This window comes from Salvelinus alpinus, chromosome 30 (genome assembly GCF_045679555.1).
Source record: "Salvelinus alpinus chromosome 30, SLU_Salpinus.1, whole genome shotgun sequence".
NCBI classification, from domain to species: domain Eukaryota; kingdom Metazoa; phylum Chordata; class Actinopteri; order Salmoniformes; family Salmonidae; genus Salvelinus; species Salvelinus alpinus.
This window is the reverse complement of record NC_092115.1, coordinates 15,974,837-15,989,718: the sequence shown is the minus strand read 5'-3', so window position 1 is coordinate 15,989,718 and position 14,882 is coordinate 15,974,837. Positions and strand designations below refer to the sequence as shown.

At 42.0% G+C, this 14,882-nt stretch overlaps 1 protein-coding gene across 1 annotated transcript; it reads left to right on the top strand.

Moving 5' to 3' along the window:
- Window positions 1-1,738: 1,738 nt before the first annotated feature.
- LOC139560301 (mitochondrial import inner membrane translocase subunit TIM44-like) lies at window positions 1,739-9,035 on the top strand. Its single transcript, XM_071376951.1, has 13 exons — window positions 1,739-1,886; window positions 2,205-2,309; window positions 2,446-2,619; window positions 2,911-2,991; window positions 3,327-3,476; window positions 3,825-3,958; window positions 4,109-4,194; window positions 4,513-4,605; window positions 4,812-4,936; window positions 5,155-5,205; window positions 5,416-5,505; window positions 5,693-5,803; window positions 6,683-9,035. Exons 1-13 carry the CDS (start codon window positions 1,833-1,835, stop codon window positions 6,800-6,802), a joined length of 1,374 nt encoding a protein of 457 aa, XP_071233052.1. The 5' UTR covers window positions 1,739-1,832; the 3' UTR covers window positions 6,803-9,035.
- The last annotated feature ends 5,847 nt before the right edge of the window (window positions 9,036-14,882 follow it).

The window sequence follows — 14,882 nt, the reverse complement described above, 5'->3', positions numbered from 1 at the left end:
TTTCTGGCACTCGCTCATCTTTTTTTTCAACTCTCCTTTCGCAGCTTTTGTCTTATAGAATTAAACTTTTGTCCTTTTTGCCTCCGTGGATTTTTCTTCCCATTCCCAAAAGCATTATTTGGAGATTGGCTTTGTAGGCTTTTTGGCGTGCGTACAATTAAGCCCTAAAGTTTAGGCTTATGCACTAATACCAGATAGCCTAAAATAATGAAAGAGAAACCTCAATGTAACCTATATAAATTGCCGAAGAATGATCCATTTATGGATTTTCAACCTGCCAGCACCAACCCGCCCTTCAGCCACACAATATTTAATTACCCTAAACCCGTACTCCCGCGGATATAATCGTTCTAGCAACCCAAAGGTTGTGTGTTTGAATCTCATCACAGACAACTTTAGCATTTTGCAACTACTTTGCAACTATTTACTACTTCTTTAACTACTTTGTAACTACTTAACATGTTAGCTAACCCTTCCCCTAGCCTTAACCCTTTAACCTAACTCCTAACCCCTGGAGCTAGCTAATGTTAGCCACCTAGCTAACATTAGCCACAACAAGTTGGAATTCGAACATATCATACATTTTGCAAATTCGTAACATACCACAGCATACCACCCTGCATCCCACGGCTGGCTTGCTAAGCAGGATTGAAGCTAAGCAGGATTGGTCTTGGTCAGTCCCTGGATGGGAGACCAGATGCTGCTGGAAGTGCTGTTGGAGGGCCAGTAGGAGGCACCCTTTCCTTTGGTCTAAAAAAAATAGCCCAATGCCCCAGGGCAGTGATTGGGGACATTGCCCTGTGTAGGGTGCTGTCTTTCGGATGAGACCTTAAACGGGTGTCCTGACTCTCTGTGGTCACTAAAGATCCCATGGCACTTATCGTAAGAGTAGTGGTGTTAACCTCGGTGTCCTGGCTAAATTCCCAATCTGGCCTTCATACCATCATGGCCACCTAATCATCCCCAGTTTACAATTGTCTCATTCATCCCTTCTCTCCCCTGTAACTATTCCCCATTCTGTTGCTGTAAATGAGAATGTGTTCTCAGTCAACTTACCTGGTAAAATAAATAAAAAACATTGAATATTTGGCAAATTCATAACATATTGTACACATTGCAATTTGTAACATATCATACGAAATGGATGATGGACATCCAGAAATTAATACAAAACGTAACATATCATACAGAAATACAAAATGCTCAGAGACCAGGTTGCAGACCTCTCCTTACTGATGCTAGGGCAGGCACTTGACTGCAGAAGGACACACACTCACCTCCTCAAATTAGTCTCCACCCATTGGATCCGTCAGGAGGTCAGCTGCAGCGGAGTTGCACGTGCTCCATCAGAGACACTTTTAAGGAGATGGGAAACTCCATTAGAATCGTATTAACGCCCATTGTGTACGTTGCCCCAGCTCCTTCAAGGAGTGAATGGGAGTCAATTGGGCGCTAGCTCAACAACCCAACATTAGCATGAATTTCGTCAACAAGAAGTACAACATTACAAATATTTTCCGTGATGTGATAAAAACTCTCATATGCAGATAACATCTATGCTGGCTGGGTAGCATACAGGTTTTTAGCAAAAGTTCGACAACATTGTGTGTGGCAATTTAACACTTGCTATCTGTAATATTGTATAGCTTTTGAATCGTGACATTACGCACTTTCGAGGAAAATAGGCACGTTTCCTGACTCATACTCTGACTTTAAAAAGGGATTGCGTGACGATTAGTTTTAGCAACCGCGTGACGCAGCATAACAACCTGAACGCGATTGGTCGACAGTCTGCAGGGTGGGGCGTTAGACGTTCCTCCATTCATTGCCCAATGCCCCATGTATTCAAGATCAAGATGGCAGCCTCCGTGTGTCGGTGCTATGAGGTGAGATTTGTTTTAGTTTAACTCCCTTGCTTGCACTGGCAATCGATGGATATTGACTGCTTTGTTTTACAGCTCAGTATTTAACATTCGACGATATTTCTTGAATAACGTGACATTTTATTATGTGATGACAGTTATGAAATGGGCCATAGCCCCCCCCCGGTCGGTGTTCATGAACATTCTAGCTAGCTAAACATATCAGGCATATCAGCCTATTATTTCTATTTTTTTACACCATAACGCTAGAACAGGTAGATATGTATTGTAATAGCTTCAATAGGAATGTTTGGTTATAGCCCATGTTGTAATTCTCTTCAGCTGGTCGGAAGACGTCTTCTACTCCTGCCATCCCGTGCTGTCTTCTCCTCATTCAGTAGAGGAGATGCCTACAGAATTGGTTGGTCTCCGGCTGTCCCTGTGCAGGTAGCTATGCATTATCCAACGCATTATCCTAGTTGACCTTCGAATAGTGATGGATCTGGTGGTAGCTAACTAGCCAATACACCAACTGTTAATATTCTGTCATTCACTTATATTTTAAGTGCCATCTTTCTCTCAGGTGCGGTATGCGTCAGAACGACCTAGTCGTAAAGGCTTCTTCGGGGGGTTTGTGGAGAACCTGAGGCAGGAGTTTGGGAAGGACAAGGAGATGAAGGAGAACATCAAGAAGTTTAGAGAGGAGGCCAAGAGGCTGGAGGAGTCGGATGCCCTGCAACAGGCTCGGAGGAAATTTGTAAGTTCAAATTTGATTTTGGAGTGTAATGTCCCTTTAAGCCCATGGTCACTCACCTTGGTTGTGCAGACTTGTTTCAGCCCAGTACTAACCTTCAACTAGTGAAGGTCTTGATGATAAGGTTAATGGTCAGTGCTGTGCTGGAACAAAAGCCTGCACATGCTGTCCAGGACTAGGGTTGGTGGCAAGTTGACTTTCATCTGTGTTCCGAATAAACACTTGTGATGTCATGCACACTTGATGCTTGACTAATGTGACGTCTCATCAATGTCAACCGTTTCTTTCTGCCAGAAAACAATTGAATCAGAGACGGTAAAGACCTCTGAGGTGTTCAAGAAGACCCTGGGGACTCTGTCAGAGACTGTGAAGGAGGTGAGTCATTGTAACACTCTTGAAAATGATGCATGGAACAAAGGTCATTGACATTATCAGTTGAAGTAAACCCTCAGAATGAATCCTAAATGCAAATGTTTAATCCTTATGTACTCCTTTTAGCCCATCAATGGTGTAAATCTGTTTTTATATTTCTCTTATAAATTTTTTATTTCAGCTGAGGTATTGGACAGCTTATGAGTTAAACTTCACTTCTATATCAGTTCTAACCCAAAGATGACATTTATGTGGAACTGTTATTTATAGTAGCTTGCCACTAATCTGCCTGTAGTAAAGTCATTATAACTTGTTGTGGTCCATGTCTGTCTGTCCAGGGCTTTGAGGAAGTGACCCGTACAGACCTGGGGAAGAAGATCAAGGAGGGGGTGGAGGAGGCAGCCAAGACGGCCAGGCAATCTGCTGAGTCTGTGTCCAAGGGAGGAGAGAAGCTGGGAGCGACCAGCGCCTTCAGGGCCATCTCACAGGTCAGAGACTGGCACTTAAAATAAGTAACACAACTCTCCATTGAAGGAAATTGGTTACGCTTTATTATTTTATTATTTTGTCTGCTATTTACCCAGTTCCTGCTTAAAAATGGGCTTATTTACATGATTACTATGTATCATTAATTGTGTTGAATGATTTTAAATAAGCATAAGAATGTAGCAGTTGTAACCAGTTGTTTTGGGGTAAATACCAGCTGTTGGAAGGACTTTTTAAGAAACATTGAAGCATCAAATGGAGGCTGAAAATGAGTCAAACGTCATGAATTCTATGGAATAATTTTACTGATATACTGATCACCTTTTCCCCCTCCCTCTGTGTGTGTACAGGGAATGGAGTCAGTGAAGAGAGAGATTGATGTGGTAGACGATGGTACCTATAGGGCTCCTTCTCAACTCAGGAAGAGAAGTGAATTCTCCTTCAAGGGAGGGGAGAGTGACAACCGTGTCTTTGAGGCCAATGAGTATGTCCCTTTTTACTTGTTCATAACCATGCCATGGTTAACAGATACATTTTCCCATTCGCCAACAATGCTATGTGTGTCCATTCAGCCATGCTTGAAACTATTAGGAAATACAACCAATTGATATAAATTGTCTATTTTGATTTACAGAGAGGACATAGGTGTTGTTCTGCACAAGGATTCTAAGTGGTACGCACAGTGGAAGGACTTCAAGGACAACAATATGGTTTTCAACAGTAAGAGAATGTTACTGTATTTCATCAGATAACATGAGAGTGATGTAATCATAGGTCACATTCATGGTTGTGTGCACTTCACTGGCCAGTCAACAGGTGGCACTATATTCATTATATGGGCAAAGTGGAGGCAAAGTTTTCGGTGTTATACTTATATCTCGATGTCAAGACTTTCAGAGATGGGATTTTTCCTGATCAAGAAACACTTTCTTTTACATTGTATCTTATTTGATTTTCTGTGGAGGGTCCCAGAGTCTTAGAAGTCTTTGTGATATTTGCAGTTCAGCATTTCTTAAAGTACCTCTTCTCACTCCTCAGGGTTCTTTGAGATGAAAATGAAATATGACGAGAGTGACAACGCCCTTGTCAGAGCATCTCGAGCCGTGACCGACAGAGTCACCGATCTACTAGGTAAACAACCTCTCTTTTAAATGATGTCCCGGTTTAATCACTCTGAGGGGATTACTGGGTGTGCACAATACTTTCTCTGTTATATTGTCTGGTATGTCAATAGCCACAAAGTGACTACCCTCTTTTTCTTCAGATGTTCTGATGGATGGTTGGACTACATGGGTTTCCACTATTTTTACATCAAATCCTTGTTATTTGGTTGGCAGGTGGTCTCTTCTCGAAGACTGAGATGTCTCAGGTGCTGACCGAGATCTTAAAGGCAGACCCCAGCTTCGACAAGGACTCCTTTCTCAAACAGTGTGAGAAGGACATCATCCCCAACATCCTAGAGGTAAGGGCACTAACACTTTCAAGCACTTTTTTTAATCAATGTTTTTGTTGTTTTGAATTGTTAGTCATGAGCACTTGGAGCTTTTGAAATGCTCACCAGAAGTGTAATCCATAGATCACTAGAATTGAATATATGTTGGTTAGCTTTGTGATAAGAGAACTGTACAGCTCTGCAGTAACTAATATTTAGGAATGCACCTATGTGGCTCTGTTGTGCAGGCTATGATCCGTGGAGAGCTGGAGGTCCTGAAGGACTGGTGTTATGAAGCTGTAAGTAGTTTTATACAGGCTGCACTCTATTCCTCTTTTCTATGTTTACTGATGTCTGTAACAAGTAGTGTCTGTACAAAAGGGTTTACTTGGCATGCTTTCTTTTCTCAGAAATATAGTTTTTATTAGATTTTCTTATCACTATCAGGGTGAAAAATACTTTCAAATGGCGTTCTTCCTTCCTTTTGACCCTCGTCTCTCTGTCCTCAGACATACAGTCAGCTGGCCCACCCTATCCAACAGGCCAGGGCCCTGGGTCTAATGTTCCAGTCCAAGGTCCTAGATATAGACAACATAGATGTAAGTACATTAATGTGTCTGTCAAGCCCAACCAGGCCACGTCATTACTCTGTTTGAGCTACATGTACAAGTCGGTCACCAACATTTTGGTAGCCAGCTGATTGTCGTTATTTCAGGTTTAACATAATTTCCTTCCCCAGCTCCCTCTCTGCCATTCCTTCATTCCTTCTCTTATTCTCTCTCTCAGTTGGCGATGGGGAAGCTCATGGATCAAGGCCCTGTGCTGATCATCACGTTCCAGGCCCAGGTGGTCATGGTGATTCGTAGTCCCAAGGGAGACCTGGTGGAAGGGGATCCAGTGAGTTACCATGGTTACAACCTCTGTGATATCTATTCTACCCATCTCTTTCTATCCTGGGTCATTTTGCTCCTTAACCTGTCCATCTCTCTAGCCTTTGATGGTAATATGCAGTCTGATACTCTCTAATATGTGGTTAGCCACTGGGAGTAGACGGATACCGGACTGCACTCTGGTCAAAGACTATTACAGTAAACAGTCATGTCAGCAGTCTCTATACACAATTTACAATAAGAGAAAAATAACACACCGTAATTCCTCTCAGGAGAATGAACATTACAGTTACACCAACTGGGAGGCTAATCACATATTACAACATGGTCAAAAAAAAATGGTGAAGAAAGTTACCTCTCTACATACACATTACTTGTATTTACATATAACAATAGGAAACTTATAGCATTTAAATAAGTATTTGTTATGACTTACATTTGGTCAAAAACGCACAAATATCCCTGGTCTCCACAAAAGCCAACTGAAAACTGAGAAATAACCTTTAATTCATTTTTTATCAATAGGTTGCCATGGAGAATAATCAAATAATAATAATTGGTAGAACACATGAAAGGAAACATCCAGAGTTTACCAGAATCTCAAATTAAATTTAGCAGGATTTTAAATCTAAATCTAACAGGCTTTTATACAGATGGTATCTTTTGTCCTACTTCCCTAGACCTCTTTCTAGCCCTGTTTCTTCTAGCCCTGTTTCTTCTAGCCCTGTTTCTTCTAGCCCATTCCTGCTTCCCTTAACCTTGATATCTTTTTTCCCGTTCTTCTAACCATTGGCCTGTCTTCTTTGTCTCTTCTTCCTCTCGCCTACTCTTGGTGATATCTCTTGTTACTCCAACCTTTCCTTCTCTCTCCTAACCCCCCCCCCAGGAGAAGGTGTTGAGGATGATGTACGTATGGGCTCTGTGTCGGGACCAGGAGGAGCTCGACCCCAAAGCTGCCTGGAGACTACTGGACATCTCTGCCTCCAGCACTGAGCAGGCTCTCTGAGAGACCAGGGAAGGAGAAGAGACAGAGGGACACTCTTAGGACACACACTCAACCCAGTATACATACACACACAACCCAGTACACACACACACACACACAACTGAGTGTATATATACATGCACACAACCCAGTATACACACACACACACACACGCACACAACCCAGTATACACACACACACACACACACACATGCACACAACCCAGTATACACACACACACACACACACACACACACACACACACACTCACGCACACAACCCAGTATACATACACACACACACTCACGCACACAACCCAGTATACATACACACACACACTCACACACACAACCCAGTATACATACACACACACACTCACGCACACAACCCAGTATACACACATATACACACACACACACACAACCCAGTATACACACATATACACACACACACACACAACCCAGTATATACATACACACACACACACACACACTCACGCACACAACCCAGTGTACATACACACACACACTCACGCACACAACCCAGTATACATACACACACACACACAACCCAGTATACACCGCAACATCACACAGCCCGTCAGTAGGACATGCACAGGACGTGGCAGCGTGCCACTCTAGAGAAGCACACTGGAGTGTGTGAGTGTGTGGTCCTGGGAACAGAACAGTGTGTTTTCCGGACAGAGGAGGTCTCGAGGTAAAAGGACAGTTTGTTTTCACCAAGTGACTCCAAAAACAAAGCGCCTGTGTCTCTCTCTCTCTCCATCTCTCTCTCTCTCTATATCTCTCTCTCTATCTCTCTATCTTTCTCTCTATCTTTCTCTTTCTCCATCTCTCCCAGTGGAAGAGTCCATGCTCTTTCATGCTGGTTGCCTGTTTTGGAGCAGAGGGATCCTTCGAATAGTCATATAGTCATATTTAAGCCTATTTATGGTTAAAGCTCCATCCTGTCATGAGTCTTCAACAAGAAGAAACTTAGCGTATTTTAAATGAATATGTCAAACACCGCTTCTTAGCAAGCTAGGCTGGCACCACAGTCAGGTTTGTCATAAGGCCACTACTACTTCAGCTGAATAATTGCCATTTCACCTTTTGCACTTATGTTGTCAATACCTCCACATGTACGTACAGGGTACAGTACAGAAGATGGCTGCCAGCAACAGCTACATTCCTACTTTTTATGGCTGTTTTTGAGATTTTTTTATTTATTACATAAGTTTGTTTGACTGTATTACAAGGTTTTCACATCAGGAAACCAGAATACTGGTAATTGAAATGATTATTTTTGTATCCATAATTCTAACTCAAATGGATATTTCTGAAGTGCTTATGGTTGGTTGTAGCTAACTGATTTCAGTGTTTGATTCATTGTGTTTAACGTTACAGAACAATGACCGGCATTATGATGTGAAGAGTTGGTTGGTTCTAGCATGAAGAAAGCATTTTGAAATGGACAATCATATTTCAGCTGTCTATATAAATAGCATGTACATGTAATGCTCTGAGATGGACTATTCTACAAAACAATGACCACATTGTATAAAGTATGGTTAAATATGGCTTGTAAATGAAAGGATATAGGACTTGGAGTTTTTATGGAACAACTTGGACCATGAATGTGTTGACACAAGGTTAGTTTCTAACTGACTATAGATCTGTTTCTAACTATATTAACCAGATTTTTCAGGTTTAGCTGTTGACAGATGAGGTCAATTTGAAGGCCTAGAATCAGATTTCCCTACGTCCAGTCATATATGTAACCATTAGGTCCCTATGCCCAATCCTATACGTAACCTTTATGGGGTATAAATATATCTGATCCTGGAACAGGGGATGGGGCAACTCCTAGAAGCTCACAGGATGTTGAAGTGATCAGCCCTTGTAGTGGCAGAAACCTCGTATTACACAGCTTATTTAAGACCAGGGTTTTTAGTGTAAAATCACCTGATTCCACTCTTGGTTGAATCCTAACTTGAGACACTCATGCTCAACTCTGGCTCATGCAAACATTAATTCATGTTTATGGGAGATTTGTGGAAATTGAGGTACACGCGTGGATCTCAAGTTAGGATTCAACTGCGAGAGTATCAAATTTGTTTACATTCATCCACTTAATTTGAGTCGACCAAAATAAATGTTTGTATTTTTCCCATTTTTGTTGTTGGTTTTTAACAATGACATAAAACAATGTGTTTTACTTCTGCCATGAATAAAGAATGCTGTATGATGCTGAAGCTTTGTCCCTGTTTTTCAGTGGCCGTCATTCACAAAGTTCAGTCTTTAAGGGTATAATAATAGTCTATCGTTGCAATGCATTACACACAAACTCGGCAAAAAAAGAAACGTCCTCTCACTGTCAACTGCGTTTATTTTCAGCAAACTCAACATGTGTAAATATTTGTATGAACATAACAAGATTCAACAACTGAGACATAAACTGAACTAGTTCCACAGACATGTGACTAACAGAAATTGAATAATGTGTTCCTGAACAAAGGGGGGCGATCAAAAGTAACAGTCAGTATCTGGTGTGGCCACCAGCTGCATTAAGTACTGCAGTGCATCTCCTCATGGACTGCACCAGATTTTCCTGTTCTTGCTGTGAGATGTTACCCCACTCTTCCACCAAGGCACCTGCAAGTTCCCAGACATTTCTGGGGTGGAATGGCCCTAGCCCTAACCCTCCAATCCAACAGGTCCCAGACGTGGGAATCAATAGGGATGTTTTCTTTTTGGCAAGTGCTGTCTAGCTCTCTCTCTATTTAGCTGCTGTTCATGGTCCTGATTGGTTATGGTTAGGTTCTGCCCATTGACCCGATGGCTTGGGCACTGCCCATGGTCCTAATTAGGTGGGCGCTGTCTACTTTCTTCAATGGTTAGGTGGTTAGGTGCTGTCCATGGTCCTGACTGCCATCCCTCATAGCCTTTGGTCAGATTCCTCTGCTCAGATGTTTACTTAACTTTTCTGTAACTTAACTTCTTATGGCTGCAGGGGCAGTATTGAGTAGCTTGGATGAAAGGTGCACAGAGGTGCCCAGAGTAAATGGCCTGCTCCTCAGTCATAGTTGCTAATATATGCATATTATTAGTAGTATTGGATAGAAAACAATCTGAAGTTTCTAGAACTGTTTGAATTATGTCTGTGAGTATAACAGAACTCATATGGCAGGCAAAAACCTGAGAAGAAATCCAACCAGGAAGTGAGAAATCTGAGGTTGGTCGGTATTCAACACATCGCCTATTGAAAATACTGTAGGATATGGATCTGTTTGCACTTCCTACGGCTTCCACTAGATGTCAACAGTCTGTAGAACGTTGAATGAAGCTTCTACTGTGATGTTGAGCCGGATGGGAGCTGTTTGAGTCAGTGGTCTGGCAGAGAGCCAGGTCCTGGTCATGCGCATTCCACATGATATCGATTTGCGTTCCATTACTTCTATAGACACAAAAGAATTCTCCGGTTGGAACGTTATTGAATATTTATGATAACAACATCCTAAAGATTGATTTAATACTTAGTTTGACAAGTTTATTCGACCTGTAATATAACTTTTTGAAGTTTTCGTCCGACGTTCGCCTGGACCTGCATGAGCGTTTGGATATGTGTACTTGGATATACTTGGATATGTGTACTATATCCTTCCTGTTTGGCCTTGTCCGGGGGTATCATCGGATGGGGCCACAGTGTCTCCTGACCCCTCCTGTCTCAGCCTCCAGTATTTATGCTGCAGTAGTTTATGTGTCATGGGGCTAGGGTCAGTTGGTTATATCTGGAGTACTTCTCCTGTCTTATCCGGTGTCCTGTGTGAATTTAAGTATGCTCTCTCTAATTCTCTCCTTCTCTCTTTCTTTCTCTCTCTCGGAGGACCTGAGCCCTAGGACCATGCGTCAGGACTACCGGGCATGATGACTCCTTGCTGTCCCCAGTCCACCTGGCCTTGCTGCTGTTCCAGTTTCAACTGTTCTGCCTGCGGCTATGGAACCCTGACCTGTCCACCGGACGTGCTACCTGTCCCAGACCTGCTGTTTTCAACTCTCTAGAGACCGCAGGAGCGGAAGAGATACTCTTAATGATCGGCTATGAAAAGCCAACTGACATTTACTCCTGATTATTATTTGACCATGCTGGTCATTTATGAACATTTGAACATCTTGGCCATGTTCTGTTATAATCTCCACCCGGCACAGCCAGAAGAGGACTGGCCACCCCTCATAGCCTGGTTCCTCTCTAGGTTTCTTCCTAGGTTTTGGCCTTTCTAGGGAGTTTTTCCTAGCCGCCGTGCTTCTACACCTGCATTGCTTGCTGTTTGGGGTTTTAGGCTGGGTTTCTGTACAGCACTTTGAGATATTAGCTGATGTACGAAGGGCTATATAAAATAAACTTGATTTGATTTGATTTGTACTAAACGCGCTAACAAAAGTAGCTACTTGGACATAAATGATGGACATTACCGAACAAAACAAACATTTCTTGTGGGAGTCCTGGGAGTGCATTCCGATGAAGATCAGCAAAGGTAAGTGAAGATTTATAATGCTTTTTATGAGTTTTGTTGACTGCACAATTTGGCGGGTAACTGTATGGCTTACTTTTGTGGCTGAATGCTGTTCTCAGATTATTGAATATTGTGCTTTTGCCGTAAAGATTTTTGAAATCTGACACAGCGGTTGCATTAAGAACAAGTGTATCTTTAATTCTATGTAAAACATGTATCTTTCATCAAAGTTTATAATGAGTATTTATGTTATTTGACGTGGCTCTCTGCAATTTCTCCGGATATTTTGGAGGCATTTTTGAACATGGTGCCAATGTAAACTGAGGTTTTTGGATATAAATATGAACTTAATCGAACAAAACATATATGTATTGTGTAACATGAAGTCCTATGAGTGTCATCTGATGAAGATCATCAAAGGTTAGTGATTCATTTTATCTCTATTTCTGCTTTTTGTGACTCCTGTCTTTGGCTGGAAAAATAGCTGTGTTTTTCTGTGATTTTGCGGTGACCTAACATAATAGTTTGTGGTGCTTTCGCTGTAAATTTGAAATCGGACACTTTGGTGGGATTAACAACAAGATTACCTTTAAAATGGTATAAGATACATGTATGTTTGAGGAATTTTAATTATGAGATTTCTGTTGTTTGAATTTGGCGCCCTGCACTTTCACTGGCTGTTGTCATATCATCCCGTTAACGGGATTGCAGCCATAAGAAGTTTAACAAAATATATACTTTCCGATCAACCAAGTTGTCCCTCAAATATCAAATAGGCTTAACAGAAGTTTGAAAGGTGAGGGAATAATAAGGACCATTTTTAGTCTATATACTAAAAAGGACAGTTGAGCTTTTGAATGTTTTTAGATCTTTCAAATCAAAGTCATGGGGTTTTGGCATCTTTCATTATGCTACATTTCAAGTAAAGAGCTTCATTGTGCTACATTTCAAGTAAAGAGCTTATGTAAGTGCTTCCTGAATTGTAAATGAACCATTTTTATGGCATTATTCTCGTGTGGTAGGCTATACTGGCAGAGCATTGGTGCGAGAGGGGTCCTGCTGGCCGTTGAGTGTCACTCATAGGCCTGGTCATTCATTTTACATAAGAGAGGGCCTTTTAGCCCGAGGCACTTTATGCAATCATATGAACAATGATCTCCACCGACCTTTTGATCTCAACCCCTACAAAAATGTCCACTAATTATAATCCACATAATAATTAACATGTCCTGTTGCTGCAGGATTATTTTCCTGCTGTGAGAATCAAGGTCATATTAAATTAAGCGTATCTGTACATAAGAGTCTACCTTTACTTATGTACCTATGTACTAGCTGTTGAGAAAGTGGATGAGATGGGAGGGAATGAGTGGGGTAGGAGTTGAACGCGTGGAGAGGCTGGCCCTTGGATAGACTGCGCGCGAACATATAGGACACCGCGAGCAAGTGCGGTGATAAAAGGAGCGCTGACCGTGGTGCTGAATAGACGACTTCACAAGGGATTCCAGTCAAGTGGACCAGAAGACTTGCGCATCCGCCGCGACCAAGAGACTTCACGAAACCGAAGTCAATCAATTCACCAGTTCAATTGTCGTCAGTTATTCAGTGTTCTGAGAGACTTTGTCCACTTTATAGAAGTTTAATGAAATGCAGATGCTGACGATATAGGGATGAAATTGTATTGAATACTTTGATTCGTTTTGCATGCAAATAACGGGTGTCTATGGCTGAAAACACCCTTTTCAAGTTGTAAATGTCCACGTGTTTTTGTGCCAACTAATCTTTTATAAGTTATATTTCGTTTAGGCTACTATTTAATTTAGGTCACAATTCTGTAAACTACCATACAATATAAACATTTTGGTTCAGACAAAAAAACATATAGCTGCCACTGCCTATGGAATTTAAATTTGAGAAAATGTAAAGCCTTGGCCAAAGCCACTGACATGTGAAGTGTTTTTACAATATGTGATTCACATCAGCACATGTAATAACTTAAAGATCAGCTCAGGGGCAGACTGGCCATCTGGCATTTCGGGCAAATGCTAGATGGGCTGGTCCATTTTTAGCAGAGCAATCCTATCTAACTTGTTTTTTTAGGTAAATGATCATTATTGGGCTAATAATAGGGGCCTCAGGGGAAAAAATTGGGCCTGTGTGTTAGAAATGCCAGGGCCGATTTCTGGTCCCAGTCTGGCCCAGGATCAGTTTAGTGGATTTGTAGCCTTCTATCATCTGTATTCATGACCATGGCTCTGTGATGCTGCTGTGACCATGGCTCTGTGATGCTGCTGTGACCATGGCTTTGTGATGCTGCTGTAACCATGGCTCTGTGATGCTGCTGTGACCATGGCTCTGTGATGCTACCGTGACCATGGCTCTGTGATGCTGCTGTGACCATGGCTCTGTGATGCTGCTGTGACCATGGCTCTGTGATGCTGCTGTGACCATGGCTCTGAGTCTTGGTGTGTTCAAGAGCACATCTGGACAGCCACCTAAATGATTGATCTAATGCTTCGGAACCAGAAGAGGGCGGAAGCTGTATTTGTTTGCTTTTCAAGACAATCATTTTAATGTGGTTATTCCAAACATTCATGGTTGTGCTCTGTTCGTTTTTCTTCACACCCCTGCGCTTACATTTTTTTTGCATTAATATTTCCTTACATATTTTCTTTACTTTTCGGTCCTGTTTTCAAGTTAATAGAAGTCAATAGAACTTCCCTCGGCCCATTACTGTTCAGGATTGAGATTTCCTATCACCCTTTCTTTGCCCTGTAGTCATTCACCACGGAGTCTGATATGTGGTCCCGTGTGGCTCAGTTGGTAGAGCATGGCGCTTGCAACGCCAGGGTTGTGGGTTCATTCCCCACGGGGGGACCAGGATGAATATGTATGAACTTTCCAATTTGTAAGTCGCTCTGGATAAGAGCGTCTGCTAAATGACTTAAATGTAAATGTAAATGTTGAATTTAAGCACTCAATGTTGATCAAGCGTTTTATTTTGGTTTTCTCAACTGTCCAACCCTATAAGCTGCAGCTGTTTGATAAATGACAGGACCAGGGTATCATCTCCTTATTTGATCCAGTCTCCATTAAAGCTTTCAGCCTGTCCTGAGCCCATGCAGGCTATTAACTTGTCTTTGTGAGGAGCCAGAGAGGATGAGAAGCCTCATGGAATAGACATAGCAGACTGCAGAGTGAGCTGCTCCTGCTAAGCTCTCATCACCCATTCAAATGGATTGTCTTTTCTGAACAAGACTGAGTTCTTGGCATCACAAGGATTCCCTGGGATCAGTGTTTAGTCCTATGCACATTCTGTTGCTGACTTTCTTACGTCAGTCTGAAGTGTTTGAGACAAATGTTTGAGTTCATTCTCCGAGGTGAAATACACAGAAGTGTTGGACTTGCAGACGTTTGTTTGTGTTATCTGAAGTCTGAACATTACTTTAAATCAAGCCTTTATACAGTAGAATAAACCAAGCTCCTCAAGTTGTTCACTTCATGCTGGGCACTGATTGACTGTAGTGTTTTGTTTGACTCGGTTGCTTGTTCTTTCAGGTTGTCCGCTGAAGAGTTCCAAATGGAGACACA